Here is a 24,268-nt window from a genome sequence, read left to right on the forward strand (position 1 = left end):
GGTCCAGGCTGGGGAAGAGCCGCGAGAATCCTTCCTTCCCAGGGACCCACTGGTTTCCCCATGGAGAAGCAGGGCTGCGGTGGGACTAGGAGAGGCTGCAAAAAATGCAGCTGGGGAAGGAGAGGGTGGGGGTAATGGACATAGGCTCTGCTCCAAGAGCTAAGGCCAGAACTGTGCCTGAGATCAGAGGGAAGGAGGCCAGAGCCAGACCCCTTCTCCCCTGGGCCCTGTCCAACTCACTCAGCACGAGATACCCACCCACTAAGCTGCACCCGGGGCCCCAGAGCCCGTCCAATCTGATAGCCCCCATGTTAGAGAAAAGGAAACTGAGAAGCCCAGCGGTGGTGGGGGGTGGGCAGTGATTTTCCCATGGTCACAGAGTAGCTCTCGGCTCCCAATGCCATCCCTCTGCTACCTTTGGCCAGGGTCAGGAGTCCTTCCGAGGACCACCCGGCGCGTGCCCTCCATGCTGCCTTCAGGCCTCTGCACCTGCGGCTGCCTCCACCAGGCTGGAGCGTGGAGACCTGGGCCCCAGACACCTCAGGAAGCCCAACGATGCCCAGCAGCAGGCAGGGCCCCATGTGGATTAGGGATTTGTTCTGTCTGGCCACGTCCAGATACCCCATCATCCTTAGCCATTCTTACTGGGTCTGCCCCCCCCCTTACCCTCCTCCATTGGCTGGCCCCTGAATGTGTGTGTTGGGGGGCTGGGGTGGGGCAGGCCCCTGTCAGGGAAGTTGGGATGGGGGCGGGGCCTCAGCTTCCTGTTGTTCATCGCCCTGGGGCTCTGGGGGGGATTTCCCTGGCCACCCCCACCCCCCCAGGGAAGGGGAAGGAGCCTGGGTGAGTCACAGGCCTGGGGCGGGAGCCTGAGTGTGAGAAGGAGCCAGAGGAGCCTTGTCACCGAGTTATTGGGGCTCCGTGCCCTTCAGGCCCCAGGCCCACAAAGGTGCGTGGGACCCCGTCCCTGATACCAACCACCACCCATGACAGGACACCCTCCCGGTTCCCCCATCCTGGCGGTTCTGATAGGTGCTTACCTTGGTGCTGGGGCCAGTTGGGGACACAGAGAATGGGGAGGTCTTATTCTGAGGGTTCTGTGAAGAAAAAGTTGGGTTGGGGGAATGGGACGAATGAGATGAAGCAGCTTCTGACACCCCGCCCCTCGCCCACAGGGGCCACCTCTGTTCCCTTCTCCCCCTCCCCACCCCTCCTGCCCATCCACTCCCTCCGGACCTGATGGTTAGTGTCTGGTCCATTTCTTTCAGTGTCTGCAACAAGAGGGAAAGAGTGAGGTGTCACCTGTGCCCCCCACATCCCCGCAGCTCCCCCACCACGCGGGGCTTCTGCCCTCTCTGCTCCCCTCCCCACCCACCTGTGTGCTCTGCCGGGGAGTCCAGACCTTGCTTCTCGGCCTCCAGGGGCTTAGACATTCTTATTTCTGGGGACAGAAGAGGGATGTAAGTGGGGTGAGAGGGGGGAAGCCAGGAGGGCTCTCAGGGCCCCCCCTCCAGCACCACCCCAGGCTCTCCCCAAATCCCCCGCACCCCCTGCCACCTTGCAAGTGCCTCTTTGAGGAGGCATGCCCTCCTTACTGGGCCTCTGCCCTCCTCTGGCAGGACAAGAAAGGGCCTTCAGGCCTTGGGGGTCTTGCCTGATCCTTTTCACCCCTGCAGAAGGTGGCACAGGGAGGGCCACCTCCCGTGAGGCCTGGGGCGGGGTGGGAGGTAGCCGGTGGTCGTGAGAAGGCTTCGGTGCCCAGGAGGAGGTGGGTGATGTTCCACAGGAGCGAGTCAACCTTGGGCCTCCTCCCGAGGCGCGCCCGTCCTGCCTCACCAGGTTTCGGGTGAGACATGTTTTCCACTCTGAGTGGGGCCTGGGGGTGTGAAGGACTGCAGCGTCCCCAAAGGAGTGAGTCTTCTGATCTCTGCCCCTCCTCCAGCCCACAACGTTCCCGTCCACACCTCACTCCCACCCGGCCTCCCCGCTCCTGGCCTCCCTTCTCGCATTCGGCGCACGGGGCCCAGCAGCCCCATTCTGACCTCTGAACTCCGACTGACTCCAACTGCATCCAGCTCTGCCCCTGACCTGGTCCTTGGACTTAATCCTAGGCTTCACCTGGACTTCAGCCTTGAATCCCAACTGCACACCCCAATCCAGCCTGGGTGTCCCACTGTACAAATGCAATCCCATTCCACAGTCCCATAAACCAGGAAATGACAGGAGGTGACAGGCAGCAAGCTAGCACCGGGGACAGAAAGCAATGGAGGCAAAGCGATGCTCTGTCCTCACAACACTCTGATGCTGGCAATGGAAAGATGATCGTTTACCAGTGCTAAGCACAGTGTTAAGGATGATTTAGGGCTCACAGTAACAGTTGGTGCTGATATTACCCCCATTTTATAGACGAGGAAAGTGAGGGCCCAAGAGCCCAGTGAGACAGCAGAGGCGCCCTGACTGGACACCTGTCTGCATGACTCCAGGGTTCACGCTTCTAATCAGGACTGCTATGGTCTACTGGACCTCCCCCGCCCCCCGCCCCACCAACACCCCACTGTGACTTCCGCCCACCTCATCTCCAGCTGTCACCCCTATTCAAGTTCACCCTGACTGACACTGACTGGAAACCCAACCCGGGTAGACCCTACATAAACCTGGGCTTCTGCCCTATCCGTTCTCGATCCCCTTACCCATCCTGAATCCCAACTCCTATCCCGATGGTCCGAGTCCTTCATCTGACCTTGACTCCCAGCTTGACTTCAGACCTTTCTCCTGACCCTGAATCTGACTAGCAGGTCTCCCCCACAACTCACTCCACATCCCTGCCTTAAAACACGATGCCACCCTATCAAAGGGGCTGTCCAACTCAAGTGGGTTCTGCACCCAAGGTATTTTAAAAAGGCCAGCTACAGTAGCTAGGACATCCTCAGCAACTGAAAAAAAAAAAAAATGTCCAGGAATTTTGCAATTGAGGGTTACTTGACATGAAACGCTGCTCGGCTTTAAAATTCCTGATTAAGGGGCGCCTGGGTGGCGCAGTCGGTTGAGCGTCCGACTTCAGCCAGGTCACGATCTTGCGGTCCGTGAGTTCGAGCCCCGCGTCGGGCTCTGGGCTGATGGCTCGGAGCCTGGAGCCTGTTTCCGATTCTGTGTCTCCCTCTCTCTCTGCCCCTCCCCCGTTCATGCTCTGTCTCTCTCTGTCCCAAAAATAAATAAACGTTGAAAAAAAAAATTTTTTTAATTCCTGATTAAAAAGCCAGGTCACACACTGCTGTTGGGAGTGTGAATCGATATAAGCACAATTCAGGAAAGCTGGGGAGGCGCCCCCACCCCCAGGACCCAGCACATCCACTCCCGAGTGTCCATGTGAGAGAGAGGGGCATCCTGCCCACCAGGCCCATGGGCACATGTACCCAGCAACCCTTTCGAAATGACCCCAAACTGGCAACAACCCAAGGGCCCGTCAGTGGATCAACACAATGCGGTATGCCCATACAACGAAACACTCCACTGCAAGAGAAAGAACACGCTCCTGAATCACACGCACTGCTGAATCTTGCAGGCGTGACACCAAGGAAAAGACATCAGACACAAAAGCAGACAGACAGTAGGATTCGAGTTACGGGAAGCTCAGAAAACAGGCAAGATGATATCAGGTGACCAAGGTCAGATTATGGGTACCTTTGGGGGGATGCTGACGGGGAAAGGGTGTGGGGAAGCCTGCAGAGGGTTGGAAATGTTCCGTATCATGATCTGTCGGGTGGCTCTGTGGTTCTATACATATGTAAAAATTCATCAAGCTGCACCCTTAAAATTCGAGCACTTTATTGTATGTATGTTTTCACACACAAAAAAGAAAAAAATTAAAAGCTAAAACAAACAAACAAATGAGTACACAGTCCTACTAAGGCATAGGTTGGTGAAGGAGGTGTGGGGAACAGGTGCCCAGGATGCCACGGGAGCTCAGGTCCTATTTCCAGGCACTAAGAGGGGCATAAGTGGATAATGATCTTGAGAGACACAGGAGGACACACCAGGTGCTGGTGCCAGGCGCGGAGACCCCACTCCTGACTCTGAGATATCAAAGGCAGAGGTCCAGCCTAACGCTGCCTCTAAATGGCCCAGAACTTGGCCCAGCTCCAGGCAACTGCTAATGCTAGTGTGGTCCGGCATCCCACCTGGTCTAGCATCCCTGAAACCCCTGCCCCAACCCCCTTTCCTGGCCCCTCCTTCCAACTAATGTCGTCCATCTTTCCCCAGGGAGATCCTGCCTACAACCTGGCCCCGAACCTTTCCACAGCTCCCTATCTCCTCAAGAAAAGCCCAGATAGGGTCTTTAAAGAGGTAATTAAGTTAAATGAGACCATTAGGGTGGGCCTTAATCCAATATGACTGGTGTCCTCATGAGAGGTAGATATTGGGACACAGACGCGCAGGAAAAAAGACCATGTGAGGACACAGGGAGAAGATGGGCATCCCAAGCCAAGGAGAGAGGCCTCAGAGGAAACCAACCCCACTGACACCTTGACCTTGGACTTTCAGCTTCCAGATTTCAAGAAAATGAATTTCTGTTGTTTAAGCCACCCCATCTGCAGTACCCCATGATGGCAGCCCTGGGAAAATGATACAGCCTCCCATGGTCATGCCCTCCCACTGTCCTAGCCCTGAGCCCACAGGGCTGTGACCTTCTGTGTCTTAGTCCTTTCCCACCAGACCAGAGGGCGGGCAGGCCGGGTCTGACTCACTGCTGGGTCCCTGGCATCACCCAGCTTAGAAGAATGGGTTATAAATGTTGGCCGAACGTCCCTCCCTGCACCTCTCTCTCTTACTTGTTCCTGCCTCTGTTCTGTTGTCCCTCTGCCATTTAACACATTTCCTGAGGCCTTGGTGTGGGCTGGTCCCTCTGCCTGGAAGGCTGTTCCTCACTCTGGCCACCTGGTGACCTCCTACTCATCCTTCAGGACCCTGAACAGGTTCTGTCGTCTATGGCGGTGGCTCCCTCCACCCTGGCTCCTGCTGGCCCAGCGTCTCCCCTTGTGACTGTCCTAGAGGCTGTAGCCATCTGGGCCCCAACAGGTCTCCCCCATCAGACTGGGAACCCCTTGAGGGCAGGTCTGACTCATCTTGGGGTCCCCAACACTGCCCAGCCCAGGACGTGTGGGTCGAGTGAACAAGGGGGGCCCGAGGCCCTGATCTCCCCCATCGCTCCAGGCTTTTGGCTCTGCTCTTCCCCCACCTGGTGACCTTTTCTTCTCTAAGAGCAAACCCCTGCTCCTCTTTAAGGTCCCAGCTCACACGTCACCTCCTCTGTGAGGTCCTCCATGCCTCCTCAGGTGGTTGGTGTCTCTTGTCTGAGAACCCCATGCCCCTAACACACCCTGACTCCCTGGGCAATGGCCTCACCTTGCCCCAAACTGTGAACTCCTTAGAGCCCAGGCGGTGTCATAACAACACTAATGCATGCAAGAATCTCTGAGAGGCCAGGACCCAATCCTGTCCCAGACAAGCCTTTCTCCCTGCTGCCACTTGCCACCTTGACCTTGAGCCCCAATCCCCAAGCAACTCCCACCTAAACCTTTAAGGTAACATCTCCTCTGCAGGGACAGTGGCTGAAGAGGCAAAGATGGCTTAAGGAGAAATCTCCACCACTCTGTTTCCATAGTTGTCCCTAATTCTTCCCCGACCCTGACTCCCACACAGCCGGGCACCCCCACAGCATTTGGCTGGGCTGACGGCAAAATGGCCAGTGTCGCCCTTCACCCAAGCCTGTCTCGCTTTTCTTTCCTCCCCCATCAGAGCCCAATCTGAGAAAAGGGTTTCATAGAATCATCCCCACCAAGCATGAATAGGGAACTCCATTTCCACCACAGATCCAAAGCCAAATGATGCCTTAACACTCTAGGACATTGGCAATCCCCTTAAGAGGCCCGCTGAGGCGCCCATCCTACAGGCTATCAGCCTCGGCCCAGGCCCCTCTCTCCTGGCTCTGGAGAAATACTGACGCCTATTCCCACTCAGACACTCTGCTTTCACTGGGACAAGGTAAGACCAGGGCATCTGGATTTTGAAAAGCCCCCACTGCCACCGCCACCGCCACCGCCACCTCCACCAGGTGATTCTAATATGCTCCAGCTCCCTGCACCTTCCAAAATCCATCTCAAAGCCTCATTCACACAGAAAGGCTGCTTGGTTATATGCCATAGCCACCCCTCCCTTCTCTCATCCCTGGCGGTGTGTAACTCTTTAGAGGACCAGGCAGGAAAAAGCGATGCAGAATCCTAGTGGGCCCCTTGAATCCTACCATCCTGGAGTCAGACACACCCAGGGCTACCCACACCCTTGGGGTCACACTCGCTTGCCCCACTGCCTCAGGCCTGGGACTCTGGGTCCCCTCCGCCCTCCCCACCCCTCCCTTACCCCTCCCTCTCTGGACTTTCACTTCTCCTCTGCATTTCCCCCAGCCGGTTTTAGCAGACTTGGGCCAGCTTCTCGTTAGCACTTACCGAAAATGGGGCTAAATATAGAGGGCCCAAGGGCTGCCCCTCACCCCTCCTGGCCCCTCTTGGCCTGTCCCCTGGGTCTCCTGCCTTCACAGCCGGCTTCAATCAAGGCTGTGGCCTGGGAGCCCCTGTGGGCAGGGTTTGCGCTGCCGGGAACCTCTGTGGGCCCAGCTGGCCCAGTCCTTGCCTCCGTAGGAGCAGCACCGCACCTCCCCCCCCCCCGCCCCACCACCCCATGTCTGTCCCCGAGCGAGCGGCCTCAAGGGAGTGAACACTTCTGAGCTGTCAGGAGGGAAGGATGGAGATACAGGCAGCAGACACAACAAGAGAGGTGGCCCCACAGCTGTGCCACGGAACACACACACCACAGCCTCAGCCAGGCAGGGCCCCAGACAAGGATAGAGATCATGCAGACACACACAGGGACAGGTGTGCAGAGATCCTGGGTCGGGATGTTTGTAGAGAAGACATATGCCCAGACACAATGACATGGGTAGATATGCAAAACACACACCCAGACATGCGCATGCACACCTGCGTTTACATACACACACACACACACCCAGAGTTACTCAGATACACACAGATGTGCACACACTCATACATCCAGAGTCACTCACAGACAGATACACAGATAGACACACAGACACACACAGGTGTGCATACATATCCACACCCAGGTCACTCAGACAGACACACACACATACGTGTAGACACTCACATGCCTAGAATCAGCTCATCCTGGGAGATGGCCAGGGGGGACTCCCAAACCCTGAGCTCAGGCAGGCCAAGTGATCTGGCCAAGGCCACGCAGTGTATTCATTCATGTCCAGGCAGGGAACCCAGGCGGGCCTCCCAGGCAGGGCAGTTCTGTGAGAGATCCCAAGTAGGGGGTCTAACTCAGTACCTAGCACACACGAGGCCCCCATTCAACCCCAGACAGGGAGGAGTCAGTGGTGGAGCAGAGCTCAGAGCTCTGCATCTACACTGCACATGCACCCACACATATACATAATTGCACATAAAGTCACCCCGATAAATAATCATGTGCCATCCTGCAAGTTGTCTTCCCTCCACGTCAACCCCCTCCCTCACCTCCTTTGCCTTGCTCATACCCACTCATCCTTCACATCTCAGCCCAGACATCCCCTCCTCCAGGAAGCCCTCTCTGACACCCCACTGGCCCAGCTGAGCAAGTCTTCTGGGCTCCCACAGTTCCCCGTGCCTCCGACCCCTCTGCCTGTGCTCCCTCCGCTTTCTGGCAACAGGTCCATCTCTCCCACTGGGAACTCCAGGAGGACAGACCTGTTTCCGTTGTGTTTCCAACACCCAACACGAAAGTGCTCAATAAATACACGTTGCTGAAGGGCCACAGGGATACCTGCACATACACTGATGCGCATAGGATGGCACATGCCAAATCAAGACCCATCCCCACGGACACTCACAAATGTGACACAGCCGACAGTCATGCTTACATGGCCACAAATGAAACAATCACCAAGTACTGATGCTTGCTGTGTTCCAGGCACCGTGTTAAGCATTTACACGTATTACCTCGTTTAACTCTCCCGTCAGCACTGCTGAGAGATAGCTATCATTATGCAGAGATAGACACATTTCACCAAAGGAGCCAACAAATACAAATCACCTTGTAGGGTGCCCGGCACACAACATTCACTCAGTCAGCTGACACATAATAAATTTTTGCGTGGTGATAAGTGCCATAAAGAAAAGACAAAGCAGGGCAAGGGGTCCGAGAATGGTGGGATTGGTTGCCAAGTCAGACGGGGAGATCAGGGAAGGCCTCCCTGAGGAGGTGATATCTGGACAAATGAAGTGAGGCAGTGAGCCAAGAGGTCATTGCCAAGGCTAGCCCACAGTGCCACACACAACAGACCCTCACACACAGACACATGAGTCACACTCAGAGGACTCAGAACCACCACTCACATACATACACACGCACAGAAACGCACATACCGAAAAGCCCTGCAGCTCAGTGTTCCCAGCCCTTCGCAGCCCTCACCCACTGGTCCTCCTTATAAGAGCCTGCTACCAACACTGGGCTCCATCCTCCCTCCCCTAGAGCCCTCCGAACACTGCAGCGGAGATAGGTGGGGGGGAGGACAGAAGCCCCCAGGTGCCTGGAGTGGAAGGGACAGGGAAAGAAGAGCTGAGGGCGGGGACCCAGGGTGGGAGCGGGGGAGCTGTTGAGGTACAGAGCGAAAGTGCAGAGGAGACAGCTAAGGAGGAAGGGCAGGGCCGGCAGGCAGCGGGTGCTGGCCCCAGGCCCCTTACCTGGAGCCCCCATGCTGGAGTGAACCTTGCTGCCCGCCCCGCAGGGCTGGGGGAACAACTGTGTCATCTCCCCGCCCTCTCTGGGGGCCAAGCCCTCTCAGCCGGAAGTCACCCAGGGAGGAAACCACAGGGTCCGCCCCCTTCAGAAGGGAAAATACTCTGGCCCCAAGGCCCACCTCAGGAGGCGGTGGACCCCAAATCATGTGTGTGTTGGGGCAGTGGGGGTAGTGGGGTGGAGGGCAACAGGCTCAAGGAGCTGAATCCTCCCACTGGGTCTCCAGGAGGTTCCTGCAACAGCTGCCCCAGCCCTTCAGCGGCCTCCACCAGGGCAAACACATCTGGAACAGGGCATGTGGGTCTGGGAGAAAGGGTGGGCCCATAACAACAACAACAACAACAACAACACTAAACCCTGGCTAGAAGTTTTTTGGGGTCTTTCCCAATGCCAGACTTGACAGGTGCACCTGACAGGCATCATCTCTTGAGATGATCACTATTTGCCCCATTTTACAGACGAAAAGATTGAGGACCTGAGAGTTGAGGTGGCTTCCCAAGGGCCCAGAGCCAAGAAGCATTGAAGCCAAGAAGCACAGCAAGTGACGTTCGCGGTGGGTGTCCCGCAAGGCTGTGGAAAGGGAGGTACCCAGCCACGCACCTGTCCGCAGGTGAGGCGTCCGTCCACTGAGAAGGAAGCGGTGCCCTGGGACAGTGGCTGTGAGGGCGAAGGGGAGGGGCCGCTTGGCCCAGAGTGGCGAGATGTCCACCAGGGGCGAATGCGGGCGCCCCAGGCGGTTTGGGCGAGGGGAGCCCCGGGTCCCCTGACAGACTGCCCGCTGGCCTTTCACGGAACTGCGCTCCCGGCCCAGCATTTCCCTCCGCGCCCGCCAGAGGGCGGCAGCGCCCAGCCGATAGGCCGGAGGGAGGGGCCGGCTGCGGAGGAGGAAGCCCCTCCCTCCGCTCCCCTCCCCGCCCCCCCCACCCCCACCCCTGCGCGCACACCTGCGAGGGTCACACAAAGGCGCAGGACTCCCAGCGCACGGCGGCGCAGACAAAGGCGCGGCCGAGCCCGCTGCCCTCTTCCTCTTCCCCGCGCCCGGTCCGAGGCTGTCAGGCCACCTGGCGCCTCCAAACAGGCCGCCTGTCCGCCCTGAGCCCCGCGAGACTCGCCGCGCCCCACGCTGGAGGCGGACTCCCAAGCCACACGCGCACACGGACGCTTGGACTCACCCAAACGTATACATACACTCAAGTATTTCTACACATGAGCCCCGGCACTTCACACACATGTGTCCACACGCAGACACACGGGAACCCTCCTCTGTGTGCCTAGGCTCCCTACCCAACATCCCTAACTCTTGTGTACAGAAACCCCTGGGCACCCTCCTGTGGGCACGAGGGCATATCTACACATGTGTGCTCAGGCACGCCTCCTGGCCACGTGTGCCCACATTCACACTCATGCACACTAACTCGGGATATATAACACACAGGCAGACCTTCCCCGGTGCCCTTCCTTCTGCACACAGGCCCTATGCATCCAGACACACCCAAGCGGGCAGGCCCACTCAAGGGTAATGACCAGTGTTTTTCACATCTGTACAGAGGGGCCAGTTCCCAACTACCGACACTCCACAACACCCCGTATCGTAAAGACCATTTCACTGAGGAGATCCACAGGCCACACGACATCAACCCAGCTTCAACTCAGACCTCCTGCCTCCTGGTCCACCCCTCTCTGTCTTTCAGATGCAGGGTTTCTGTGCACAAGGGCCTTCCCGATAGCGGTCTGGCGGCAGTGGGGTACCGGAGCCTCATCTTGAAGCTGCATTTGCACAGCAGGTTTTGTTTGGATTTGGGATTTATGTCTTGAGGAGGTTGGAAATGAGGTCATAAGGACATTATGGGGGGCCAAAACCTCACCAAGCCACCCCCATACTCCGCCACGGACACAGTCAATGTCATCCATGTCAGGTACGTGCTTTCTGGACATGACTGGGTGTCAGCCCCTTATGGTGAGCACGAAAAGAAGCACCACCCATTTCGGGCGCTGCCTTCCCAGGTCTGTAGCTGAGTGGGGGAGCCAGGAAAGGGCTCAAGCACTCCCCCTTGGGATGAAATCGCCCTACCCCTCTTGCCTCCCAGGCTGACTGAGTCCCTGACTTGGAGTCAGGGAGTCCAATGAGAATGGGTCTGAGACGTCTGCCTGGTGGGAGAGGACAGAGGGGCAGCGTTTGGGCCCACTGGGTGGGGAGGCCCTGGCAGCCAGGAATGGGAGGCCCAGGAAGGGCAGATAGTGGTCTCTCGGCCAGAGAAGAGGCCTCCAGCCATGTTGAGCGAGGCAGGTAGGGTGTGGGAGCTGGGGAGCAGTGGGGGGCCTCTCGGGGTGCAGGGAGCCTGGGAGGGAGGCAGCGCAGGGGAGGCCAGGCTGGGCTCAGGGCTGAGCGGTAATTAAAGGAGACGTAGGGGGCTCCCCAGGGCCAGCGGGGCTGGTAACTGACACGCGGGCCCCATTGCTCTGCTCATATTTCTCACCGGATCGATACGTTTGACTCCCGACAAGACAATAATCGCTTGTACGCGGCCGGCGAGTCGATCAAATACATTATTAGAGCGAGGTCCCCCGGGGGCCCGGCGGGGAGTGGTAGGGGGGGAGCAGCCAGCCCACCGGGGACAGCAGAGCGGGATTCTTCACCCCTCAGGGCCCCCAGCCATGGCCTCTTCCTCTCTGTCGCCCCTGGGGACCCTCTCTGTGGCTTGGTTCCCTGGCTTCTTTCGGGATTCCCGCTGTCTCTGGCGACCTCTCTACTCAGCCCCCAACACATCCCTGCTCTGCGTGGGGACCCAAGGGGTCTTTCTCCACAAGTGCTGCCTCATCTGTAGGGTTCAGCGTGTGGGAGCTCAGAGAGGCCCCTCCGACCCCCAGCTTAGCAGGAAACAGGGAGACTGGGTTGCAGGCCACACTGAGTCAACAGCTGGGCCGGGAGAGGAACTGGTGATTCATTGACACCAACCTTCCTCTGCATCTCAGCACATCGGCCTTCAAAAGAGACCAGGCCAGGGCAGCCTCTGGGGGCAGGGGGGTGTCAGGCAAAGCTGGCTTAGGGACCCAAACACATAGGAAAACAAGATGAGGAGTGGCAGACAGACACAGAGACAGAGGGGTGTTTGGCTTGTCCTGCTGCAGGGTCATGGCATCCTCCAGTGCGCCCCAGCTACTCTCAGACCAAACCTAGCTTTGGCCTGCCCTGGGCACTGCTTGCCCACCTCTTCCCCCACCTTCCTGGTTTCTGGGCTTGAGCCTTCATTTCCTGTTCACCCTTGGCCTTGCCCTCAAAACTGCTTCTCCAGTGCCCCTAAGTCAAGGTCAAGCTGCAGCCGCCCTATGATCTGCTTAGGAGCACCCAGCATCCAGGGACTTAAAATATTTCTCCTTTGCTGCCTTCATCATCATCGTCATCATCATCATCAATCATCATTACCAACAGCAGCAGCAGCAGTGTCACTGTCTATTCTGTGCTACTTGAGCCAATACATCGGTTCCCATCTTCACGACAATCTGAGGAAGTAAGGTCTATTATCATCCCCATTTTACTGATGAATTGGAGCTCAGAGAGGTGAAGTCACTTGCCACTTTCACACAGCGTGTGAGTGGTAGAGTCAGGAGTCAAACCCAGACCCGTCCTCCTCACAAACAACATGGCAGCAAACAACACAGCCATTCCAGGAGCGGAAGGGAGGCACGATTGGCTGGTACAGACTGAACAAGGAAGATATAGGAGACAAGGTGGGGAGGCAGGGCCACACCCCAGGGCCTTGCAGGCCAGGTGAGCATTTTGGATTTTACTGCAAGCACAGTGAGATGCCACTGAGGGGGTCTTGAGCAGGGAAGTGATGTGGCTCTGTAAATGTTTTTGTGGATGATTCGGGCTGCTGTGGGAGGTCGGCCATGGGGAAATGGGTGGTGCCCACATGAGATGGAGGGGATAATGGCTGGGACCAGCATGGTGGCAGTGGGGGAGGAAAGGAACAGGTGTCCCTAGAAGCAATTTTGAGAGTAGACCCCACGAAATTGGCGATTTGCTGAAGGTGGGGTGTGGGGGGGGAGGAGGGAGGAGTCAAGAATGAAACCCAGGAGCACAGGAGTACCTTTCCTACCGCAGAAAGGTTGGAGAGGAGGCAGAGCTCAAGCTGGGATGAGAAAGATTTGGCCAGGGCACCATACGTGCCTGAGGCTGGATTTGATGTTGTAGGTGGGAGACTTTTGAGCAGGAATAGTGTGTGTAAGAGAGATCCGCAGCATGAGGACAGGCTAGCGGTGGAATCTAGAGGTAGGATTAACAGAGAGGAGGCTGGGACAAAGACCCAGATGACAGGGAGGCTGAGGCCATGAGGGTCCACTTTCACATGAGATTCTACAGGACTCTAGTGGGCCTGCAAGTGGATGACTGGGCAAGTGCCTGGGTCACAGATGGATAGTGGGAGGGAAGATGCTCAGGTCAGTGCTGGGGACAAGATCAGGAAGCAGCATCTCGGAAGCAGTAAGTCCATGGACTGAGAAGTCAGCAGATGCTTAATAAATTCACATCGACACAACATTTCTTGTCGCACCGCCTCCAGCCTCCTGACACCAATTTCCCAAACCTGCCGGAATTCCCAGGAGTTCACCTCAACTGAGAAGGAATTGAGAAGCACTGTGATATGACTTAAAGAAGATAAAAGTCACAAGACCAAGCAGATCCCCATTCTAACCTGGCCATTTGGTGGCCTAGGGCAGCCCCTGGCACACTCTGGGCCTCAGTTTCCCCATCTCTAGGTGGGAGGTGTGCTGAAGGAGATCGCAAAAGCTTCTTCCAGCTCTAACATTCTGTGCTTGAAAGAAACAAGAATGGGCAAGCTAGTCTGATGGATCAATTAGCTACACAACAAATATAGGAAGAGAAAGGGAATGTATTGCAGCTTATTCTAAGAAGGACCTGGTTGACTATACTCAGGATTTCACTGACTCCTTGCCTTTTATCAGGGACTTTTGTTATCCCCATTTTAAAGAAATGAGGGAAAGTGAGGGCCACAGTCACAGCTAGGCCGGGGCACACCCAGTCTCCCTGATCCCCAAGCCTGTGCCTAAACTGCTGTGCTGAGCTCACTGCTCCTCCTCTTGGCTTGCATATGTCTCTCAGATTGTAGGTCCCCTGAGAACAGGGTCCTTGGCATCCATCAACACCTATCCACCAGGGCTTCCAAGGAAGCTAAAGAAACAGGTGCCTGGCCCTGGGCCTTCCCCTGACAAGGCACCGCCCTTGACCCAGGAGCCCACACCCACCCCCATGCTGTCCACACCAATCCAGCCCAGACTTCCCACTCTTCCAGCATGACCTCAGGTGGGAAGCCACTGACAGTCCCACGGGCAGGGAGGGAGCTGTCCAAAGGCTGAAGCACAAAGGCCATCGTCCTTGGTCCAGGAGCACTCCAATAACTCCCCTCTGCCCCTCAGACAAGCCCGGTCCCTGCACCATCAAGGCCTCCAGGGCGCTGAAAGACTTCACCTCTCCCCATGGTGAGCACTGCACCCCAGCCACACTGGAAGAAGCCAAGTCTGTCCCCACCTTGGGGCCTTTGACCTTGCTGACCCCTCCCCTAGAATGCTGTTCCCATCTCTTTCCATTCCTCTTGTCCCTGAGAACTCAACTCAAAGGCTGCCTCCTCCGAGGGGCCCTCCCTTACTCTGTCTGCCTTCCATCACCTGGTTTCATTTTCATTGTAGCACTCTCTAGAACTCAATTACTGTCAGCTTGTTTTACTGTCTGGTGACCCCTGTGAAATGTAAGCTCTCTGAAAGCAGGTATCTTTTTTTTTTTGTCTTGTTCACTGTAACATTCCCAACACCTGAGATAGTGCCTGTCACACAGTAGGTGCTCCAACTTTCTCTGTTGAATGAGTAAATCCCTCAGGGCTCCCAGAGCCCACAGAATGAAGTCCAAGGCTGGCTCTCCAAGCCCAAGTGGGTAAGGGCCTCTGCTAACCTCTGCAGCTACTTTGCCCTCAGAGCTCACCTTCTTCAACACATTGGGTTGGCCTTCCTGCCTCCTTTGTCAGCCTTGGCTCAAATTTCCCCTCCCAGGAAGCCTTCTCTAACTCTGCCAGAGTCCCAATTAATAGTAATGACCTCCTCTTCTGACAGCTCCAGGCAACATTCTGGGCTTTAGCACCAATGGTACTGCATTGTAATTACTTCCCATGGAGGCCGCCCCACAGGGCAGAGCTTGAGGGCAGGGCGGCATCAGATTTGTTGCTGTGGAGGAGGAGCCCAGCCCTGGGCCTGCAGACTGCCAGGGCTCGAGGAATGTTTGTTGCGTTGGGGCCCGCACTCTGCAGACTATAATTATCCATAGGTGTATATAAGCACTGGTTTAGGAGTCAGACATATGAGGATTTGGAAACGGGTTCCTTCATTCATTTGCTGTGTGACCCTGGGCAAGTGAATTCACCTCTCTGAGCTTCAGGGTCCTCCTCTGTGAAATGGGGGCAGTAACATGGGCTGACAGGAACTTCACTAATTTTAAACATAATACTTGCCACCGTCAAGGAGTTCAGAAATTTCACGAAGTGTTCATCACATCAAGGTTTGAAGTAGAGAAAAATCGGAAACAACCTAGATGCCACCAATAGGACAGTGGCTAAGTAAATTATAGTAGTATGTGCATCTCCCCAGTATGCGGTTATGAAAGAGAACAAGACAGACATACAGGTATGGACACAGAAGGTTGTCCAAGCCACTGTTAAGTGAAAACGCAAACTGCAGAAGGATTTATACAAATTAATATCATTTATGTAAAACAGCTACAAAAAAAACACCATACTTTTTCTATGGGTGTGCAAGAATTGACAAACGCAGACAAAAAGGTCTGAAGATAACTAACTAATGACAGCTACCTTTTGTGAGGGGACCAACTGGGAAAGCAGAGAGCTTTTAACCTTTTCTATTACACTTTTGGTTTTTATAGGAGATTGTATTCATTTTTTGAATTCAAATTAGAATGCATTAAATGAGACATAGGTGACTACAAAAGAAAAGCAAAGAAATGATTATCTCCAAAGTGAGGAACAGTGGTTACTTCCAGCAGGGAGGGGGGGAGGGAGGGGTGTCTTGGAGAAGGGACACACAGGGGTGGGGGCTGCTGGGTGCTGGTGGCCTTCTTTATCCCCACCTAAGTGGTGTCTGCACAGATGTTCGCTCCATAAAGACTGATTAAGTTGTACATTTATGATTCGTCCACATGACTGCGCTTCCTGTGGGCAGGGGCCAATTCATACACGTTGTAGAATCATTTGCTCCCCACCTGCCCCTAACTCACTCCACAGAAGCAGACCTTCACAGAAGTCTGTGTTCAGTAGGGTGCGCCCCATAGCTGCAGGTGCTCTAAGGGGCTGAGCCGCTGTCCAGGGTACTAACAGCCCAAGCCTGGGAGGCCTCAGGAGGCTGACCAAATATGCCAGCTTCAAGACTCCTTATCCTAATCAGCTGGCTAACCTTGAACCCTGCCATGTGACCCGACCAGAGCCTGCCTCTACCACATCACCTCCCATTGCTCCCCACCCATCACTCACTTCCTTCTTGCTGGCTTTCTGTTCCTACAACCCAAGCCCAAGCTCTGACATGCCTCAGGACCTTTGCTCGTGCTCTCCCCCTGCCTGGTGCCATCTTTCCCCAGCTGTTCCAGGGCCCATTCCCTCCCTCATTCCAGGATTCCACTTACATGTCCTCAACAGGGAGGTCTTGGTCACCCTGCCTCACATTAGCCTTTTCTCTCATTTCTATCCTCTTTCAGCACTTGTCACTGCCTAACATTCAAGTTTCCGCAGGTTACGTACTTGTTTATTATCTGCCTCCCCCACTTGAATCTCCACACCAGGAGGATAGGGAGCATGTCTGTCCTGTTCAGTTTTATCCTCCTTTTTTTAAAAGGGCCTCAGCTACCCCAAATTGCATTAATCATAAGCTCTGGTTCACTGCCTACTCCCATTGTTGGCTGGGCAGAGCTCCCATTATTTATTTGCTTATTTTATTTATTTTAAATAATGTGTTCGTGTGAACCTACCGCTTAACATTCAGATTGGAATCATGAAAATAATCACTCTGACTCTTGTCTGACCTGTTCACCACTATGTCCCCACCGCTATGTTCACATAGGAGGCATTTGGTAGCTATTTACTTAGGAATAAATTAAGGGACAGTGACCTCCACACCATGCAAAAGGGAGTTGCTGGGAGTGCCTGCCTGGCCTCACAAGGAGGCAGATGGGGGTGGAGAAGAAATCAAAGGCCAGGCCCTCCACAGGGGACAGGCTCCCCGATCGTCCCTAGGTGCTCCCATCCCCAACCCAGCCTGGCCCAAAGCCTCTTCTGTGCAATGCAATTCTACACCTTCATGGAGGGCCCACTGTGCCAGACCCTGTGCCAAGAACTGAGGACACCGAGCATGTCAGCCTTGCACCCACCCTTGAGGAGTTCTCAAGCCACCATGCCCCTGGCCCCAGGCTGTCCACTGTTATCCTAAATAGTACAAACAGCTACCCGGCCCCTGCTCCGTGCTTTCCTTGCTCATCTCCCGACATCTTCCCAGTGATCCAATAAAGCAGGTGCTGTTACTTTCCCCTCTTTCCAGAGGAGCACCCTGAGGCGGGTCAGAGTGGGCAAGGACTTGCTCAGACCAGGAAGGGGCAGGGTGATTCCAGAGCCTGGCTCTCCTTCCCACCGGGTGTGCTGCTGTGCGGGTTTCTCCTGTCAGAAGACCACAAGGTCCTGGACCTCCCGCATTTCTGCAAAAGCAACTGAACGCAGCAGAAAAGGCGTCAAGTTCGGAGTCACATAGTGGTAAGGTCCCCGTGGCAGGTGCAGTGACGCAAGGGCAGGGGTGGCATTTGCACCAGGTATCACATTCATGAAGGGCCTCATTGAACAAGATTCCCATTTTTAACTTTCCAGTTGAGTGCTACTGGCAAACCACCCCGCCTGTGGGACACTATGAATCTTGTTTTACTAAATCAAATAATTTAATAAATGACCTTGCAAATATTAGTTGTTTGGCATTTTGTTGTTGCTGCTGCTGAGAGCACGAGTCTCTAACTGCACTTTGGAGTTCCTTTATTCTCAGCGTACTGGGAAGCTCAAAAATTAGAAGTGGCCTGGGCCCCTCTCCGCCTCTATGGAGCTTGCCGAGTCCTTGCTGTGTGATTTCAAGCAAGCCACCCAACCTCTCTGAGCCCCTCTCGGAGCTGTGTGGCCTCTGAGCAGCATCCACAGAGCCTTGTCTGCAGGAGCTGCTCCGCAAACATTTATTCGGAGGCGTTTAACTTGAGGGAACCAGGTTGGCCCACATCGTATGAGACAGTCCCTGCCACCATGGAAACAAACTGAGCTCTCTGGACATTTGAAGGAAAGTGAAGGATCAAGGGAGATGTGTAGGTTTTTGGTGTGACAACCATTTATTGAGATGGGACAAGTTTCTAGAGGAGCTCAGGGACAAGGAATCCAGAGTTCAGCTTTAGACAGTTATAGGAGGTACCCTGCCCCTGCTGGCTACAAACACTTCCCACGCATTTTCTTATTGAATATTCTCACTGAGTGGTTCTACAAGAGAATTACTGCCAATATGCCCATTTGACACATGAAGAAACTGATGCTGAGCAAGGTTGAATCATTTGCCCGGGCTGACACAGATGGAACCAGGGTCGGCATCCAGGCAATTGGACTCCAAAGCCCATGTTGCCACCCTGCTGCTTTACCTCTCCCCACACCCTTACTCGCTTCTTCCCTTTGGCTTGGCAGAAGACACTGGGCTTGGGCCTGGACTTGCTGTCTGAGACACCACATGCCTCCCATCCCTGTCCTGGTTATGGCCTCCTGCCAATAGGAGCAATTCGCTAAGAGCTTTCGTGTCGGTTGCCTCCCTTGAGTCACGGCAACACGGGGATGCACCCTGAACAGCGTCCCCGGGGCCCCGGTACTTTCTCCAAGTTCATACAGCAAGGCCAGCTGTGAGGAGGGCAAACACCTTCAGACCGACTCGCCCCCTGCACCACCTGGCTCAGAGCTCACCTCCTCCGTGGAGTATCCTAAGGAAGGACCCTCAGTTACCTCCATGCAGAACCTCCGTCTGGCAGTGAACTTCTCCTCTGTACCAAAAACACCAGGCACTTTGAGGTTTGTGTAGAAAACATGAAATAGATACAAGGCAGGATTCTGCCTCCCAGAGGCTTCCCCTGAGCTCCTAGAGAAAAAGCACGGTGACAGGAAAGGCTTGGGTATGTGCGGGGTCAGACCCTCTTCCTGACCAGCCGTGTGACCTTGGATTGGCTCAGAGCCTCCATATGAGCACCATCCCCAAAGCTCCCTCTGATTCCTCTACACCCCCAGGCTGGGTGCCACCTCCTGCCTCCTCCCTGCAGGGCTCTGTGTTGCTATGCCTGACCCTCATAGTCTCCTCTCGCCCTGGCACCCCAAGAGGGTCTTTCTTTGTTTTTTTTTTTTTTTTTAATGTTTATTTATTTCTGAGACGGAGAGAGAGCGCACGTGCGCATGTGCGGGGAGGGGCAGAGAGAGAGGGAGACACAGAATCTGAAGCAGGCTCCAGGCTCTGAGCTGTCAGCACAGAGCCCGACACGGGGCTCGAACTCACAAACTGTGAGGTCATGACCTGAGCCGAAGTCAGTCGCTCAACCGACTGAGCCACCCAGGTGCCCCCCAAGAGGGTCTTTCTAAAACTTAATCAGGCTGTCACTCCCTTGCTTAAGACTTCAGGGGCTTCCCTGCATTAGAGAAATAACCCAAACCCCTTAACCCAGGCTGTGAAGTCCTGTGTGATCTGACTCCTGTCCACACCTCTCATCTCTTCCCCTACCACTCTCCCCTTTACCTACTCTGCTCCAAGCCACACTGCCTCCTCTCTGTTCCTCAAATCAAACTCTTTGCAACCCCAGGCCCTTTGCATGTGCTATTCCCTCTGCCTAGAAGACTCTGTCTAATTAAGTCCTATTCCTCTTTCAAGGTTCCACTTAAATGTCTTGCCCAGATGCTGTTGACTCCCTATAAACTGTCTCTTCTTTGGAGTAACATCACAATTTCTGATTTTGCTTATTTAATTGATATTTACACTTAAAGATCCACATCCACTCTGGTTTGTCGACTCCACAAAAGTAGACTGCACCAGTTCTGTTTACTGCTCTATCTCCACTGCCCAACACAGGGCCTGGCACATGGCAAGGGCCCAGCAGAGGTGTGGAATGTGTCAATTAAACGGATCCTTTATGGGGCCGAGCAGCTGAGGCAGGACTTGAGTCTTCTGAACCTCAGTCTCCACTTCTATAAAATCAAGATAATAATTCCTCCCTTACAGGGTAGTGGAAGATCCAAACAGACAATGAATATCAAAAGTCCTCTGGAAAAAAAATGTTCTTCAAATATAAAAGTTCAGAAGAGCTAGAACCTAGAGGCTGAGCAACATTCAGGGAAGAGTGAGAGAGAAGGGCACAGCCATTTGTCAAGCAGCCTTATCTGCCAGACATTTTACATTTCCTCGTTCACTGACTTCTAGGAGGTGGTGGCTGTGAGCCAGAGGAGAAACCGAGACTCAGAAAGGGGAAGCTACCTGCTCATGGTGTCACAGTAAGTCTGTGGAAGAGTCAGGATTTGAACCCAGCACATGGAGGCAGTCACGTTTCCTGTGAATCTCCAGCAGAACTTGACCTCTTGCAGTGGGGCTCTGGACAAATATTTAACCAGTTGGATCAGTGAAAAAAAGGCAGGGGGCAACCAGAGTTGTTTGGACCTCAATGGCTGTCTCACTGGCTAGTGATCTTGGGCAAGCCACTTCCCTTCCCTAAGCCTCAGTACTCCATCTGCAAAGTGAGAATGATGACCATGCTCACCAACGGTTGGGAGTTCAGCCAGAGCCTGCAGGTCGAGAGCTTAGCACGAAGTAAGCTGTCAGGAGCAGCTGTTAGGACCGTTACTCTTGCACAGGAGGGAACAGCATGAGCAAAGTCTTGGGGGCAAGGTTTGGGGGATGATGAGAGGGCAGTGGAGAGAAGGTTGATCAGAGAGGACCTCTCAAAGGAGGGGCACCTGAAGCCAAATGGACTGGGACTCCCAAGTCTGCACTCAGCTGTCAAGGCGGGCAGTGGGAAGTCTTGACATGTCCTGCACTCCATAAAGGTGACAATCTGGGGGGATTGTCCTCAAGCAGCCAGGGAGCAGGTGAAATGGCCACCAATAAGGTTCCTCCATCTCCTGCCCGTCTCTCCAGCTTCTGCTTCCAGACCCCTCACCTTCCAGGTCTCCTGACCCCTCGCCTCCTCCCAGGTCTCCTGACCCCTCACCTCCTCCCAGGTCTCCTGGCCCCTCGCCTCCTCCCAGGTCTCCTGACCCCTCGCCTCCTCCCAGATCTCCAGACCCCTCGCCTCCTCCCAGGTCTCCTGGCCCCTCGCCTCCTCCCAGGTCTCCAGACCTCTTGCCTCCTTCCAGGTCTCCAGACCCCTCGCCTCCTCCCAGATCTCCAGACCCCTCGCCTCCTCCCAGGTCTCCTGGCCCCTCACCTCCTCCCAGGTCTCCAGACCCCTCACCTCCTCCCAGGTCTCCTGACCCCTCGCCTCCTTCCAGGTCTCCTGACCCCTCGCCTCCTCCCAGATCTCCAGACCCCTCGCCTCCTCCCAGGTCTCCAGACCCCTCACCTCCTTCCAGGTCTCCTGGGCCTCCACCAGTATCCCATACGTCTCAGTCACCTGCCAACCTCATCTCTATCCCAGGGTCCAGCCCAGCCCCAACTCAGGTGGGGCCCTTCCCCCACACAGCCCACAGAAATCTTTCGCTCTTCTGTTAGGAAGGCCTTTTACTAATTAGAAAATTGGGGCGCCTGAGTGGCTCAGTCATTTAGGCGTCCGACTTCGGCTCAGGTCATGTTCTCACGGTTTGTGGGTTCGAGCCCCACATTGGGCTCTGTGCTGACAGCTCAGAGCCTGGAGCCTGCTTCAGATTCTGTGTCTCCCTCTCTCTCTGCCCCTCCCCTGCCGATGCTCTGTCTCTCTCTCTCTCAAAAATAAATAAAACATTTAAAAAAAAAAGAAAAGAAAATTATTATCTGAAGATAGGACAAAACATTTCATGATGGTGAAAAGTAGGAACGTTTTAGGCATAAGCAAGCACATGGCGTGTGGGGAGGTACATGTGTGTATATACACCACATTTTTAACACACACTGCCTCTTTCCATGTGCCAGCGGGATCACAGACACACAGCTCTTTACTCCCCTTCACAAGCCAGGGAGCTGCGGGGCCTGACAGGAGGAAATGGGAATGCGGCACTAGTGTGGGGGCTTGGTGACTGGGGGGTCGCTGAGTTCTAGGTGAAGGATGGCGGCTTGGAAAGGAGACTGGGGTTCATCCTGGAATCCTCCCTCTCGCGAGTGCCCCCCTACCTGTCCACTCCCCATCGAGATGTCCAAATCCCTCTGCTCCTCCCTGCTCTGTCCCCAGCCCCGCCCCCAGCCCCCCCCCCCACCTAAGCGCCCCATCTCTCTTTCTCCTCCGGCATGCCCCACCATTACACAGGCTCCTCCTCACTTCCTTGTTTGCTTACCCATCCACAGAGACCTCTTGAACCCCTTGCTCTTGGCAGACACTGAGCTAGGGACAAGTGACGCTGTCCTCGCCGTCCAGGGCTGATGCTGGAAGCATTACCTGGGGTCAGGAACCCATGCCCTACACCACCCCCTAAAGCACCACCTGCCCTGCCAGGACCAGAGGGAAAGTCTTGGCATCTTGGGCTTTCCCCAGCTTCCCCTTCTGGGTCTCCAGGAGAAGGTGAGAGGGCGGGTCTGCGGCATTGAGCCTGCATCGTAGGACACCTGGACAGGGTTATGACCAGGCTCTGGAGCAGAACCCTGCCTAGCTGCCTCCCCAGGAGCCTGAGAGAACTCCAGACTCTCAAGGCACCCACAGGTCACCCACAGGACGGGGAAAACAGAGGTTCAGGGCAGGCAAGTGACAGGAGCAAAGTCACACGGCACATCTGGGGGACCCAATCCCCAGTTCTCCTGCTCTGGCTCAGCAGGTGCAGACAGGCACTGAGGCCCCCCGGGGAGAAGAGAAGAGGGGCTTGAGACCTCTCTGCACTTCCTGCTGATGTTCTAAGGGCCTGGGCCTCTGTTTATTTTCACGCTGAGGGAGCGGGGAGAAACCAAGAAAGACGTGCAAGGAGAGGAGCGATGTGGGGCCAGGCAGGGCAGGAGAGGTCAGAGGGAAAAGTGTGTAGTGAGTGGGCAGAGAAAAAGCGTGTGGCGGGAAAAGAATAACTGGGGACTCTGCAGGTAGAACGGAGAAGGGTGTGGGGGTTCTTCCATCCCTGGAGGGAGGAGAGAGTCAGGAATAATACAGAGACAGAGACAGAAAGATGCAAAGAAAGAGAGACAAAGAGAAAGAGAGAACAGAATTGGGGGGAGCAAGAACAAGCCGGGTGGGGCTCCCAGGGCCTCTGTAAACTGCTTCCCCCAACACCCCTGTGGGGAAGTCCTGTGGGGGAGGGGTCATTGTCCCCAGCCCTTGAGGAGCTGGTGTGGGAGGGGTGTCCAATCCCACACTGTCCCTTCCCCTGGTCCCCAGACAGTGTGAAAGGGGTGGGTGCAGGCCCTTGAACGCAACCAGCCAGCCCCAGGGGCAGGGGCCTGCCTTCCCCCACCTGTTCTTATCCCCTGCTCTGGGGGCCGGCTCCAGCTCTCCTGACTTCTGCCCGCATCTCCCTCAACCTGTGGCCATCATCTCCCTGCCTGCCCACCTGACACCGACCTGTCCATCCCCGTGGCCCCCCAGATGACTCGTCCACAGCCCACCTTTCTGCTCCCCTGCAGGTTTGGGGTTAGCAGCCTTGATGAGGAGGGGGCCTGGTGGATTATTGAGGATGTACTGGACTGCGGCTGACACGGATGAGGAGGAAGAGGAGGGGGTCTTGGTGATGGACGATGCTGGTTCTGCAGTGGGGGGTGGCGGGGAGGGGGTGGAGGAGGGCTGGGGGAGGGGTGGTGAGGAAGCGGGTTGAGGGGGGAGCAGGACCAGGCTCACATTTGGCATTCAGGGCAGCTGACAATAAAAATGCTTTATTGCCAAGAAACTGGATCGATCGGGGCTGGAGGGGGCCGGCAGGGGGGACGCGGAGGGCTCAGCGCAGAGGCCGGCGGCCGGGCCTCCGCAGCGACCAGGGCCCGAGCTGCCCTCCCCCCTGCGCCCCCCTCCCCGCCTCCTGCCCTTTCTCTCTCCTGCAGCCACCGCTTAGTTCTTATTATATTTTTTCTTATATATTTTTTCCCCCAGCTTCTCCTGCTCCTGTTATTTTTTTTCTTTTAATTTTTTTTTTTTAAACTCGCTGCACTCCCAATGCTGAAGGCCGGTTGGGGGTGGGGTGGGGGCGCCTGCCCAGGCCAG

At 55.4% G+C, this 24,268-nt stretch overlaps 1 protein-coding gene across 9 annotated transcripts in view; it reads right to left on the bottom strand.

Annotated features, from left to right (window-relative positions):
* Positions 1-24,268, bottom strand: part of POU2F2 (POU class 2 homeobox 2) — a 76,553-nt gene that overhangs the window by 25,375 nt on the left and 26,910 nt on the right. For 5 of the 9 annotated variants that reach the window (XM_045442181.1, XM_045442180.1, XM_045442179.1 and 2 more), the window contains exons 1-4: positions 8,802-8,906; positions 1,376-1,441; positions 1,237-1,271; positions 1,041-1,097 (exon numbers count right to left, since the gene is read on the bottom strand). In XM_045442181.1, coding sequence (XP_045298137.1) covers positions 1,041-1,097; positions 1,237-1,271; positions 1,376-1,441; positions 8,802-8,868 — 225 coding nt within the window. In that variant the 5' untranslated portion in view covers positions 8,869-8,906. Of the gene's footprint in view, positions 1-1,040; positions 1,098-1,236; positions 1,272-1,375; positions 1,442-7,221; positions 7,507-8,801; positions 8,908-9,456; positions 9,484-24,268 lie in introns of those variants that run through there. The other 4 variants (XM_045442177.1, XM_045442175.1, XM_045442178.1 and 1 more) reach the window with 4 other exon arrangements.

The sequence above is a fragment of the Leopardus geoffroyi genome, chromosome E2 (genome assembly GCF_018350155.1).
Source record: "Leopardus geoffroyi isolate Oge1 chromosome E2, O.geoffroyi_Oge1_pat1.0, whole genome shotgun sequence".
NCBI lineage: Eukaryota > Metazoa > Chordata > Mammalia > Carnivora > Felidae > Leopardus > Leopardus geoffroyi.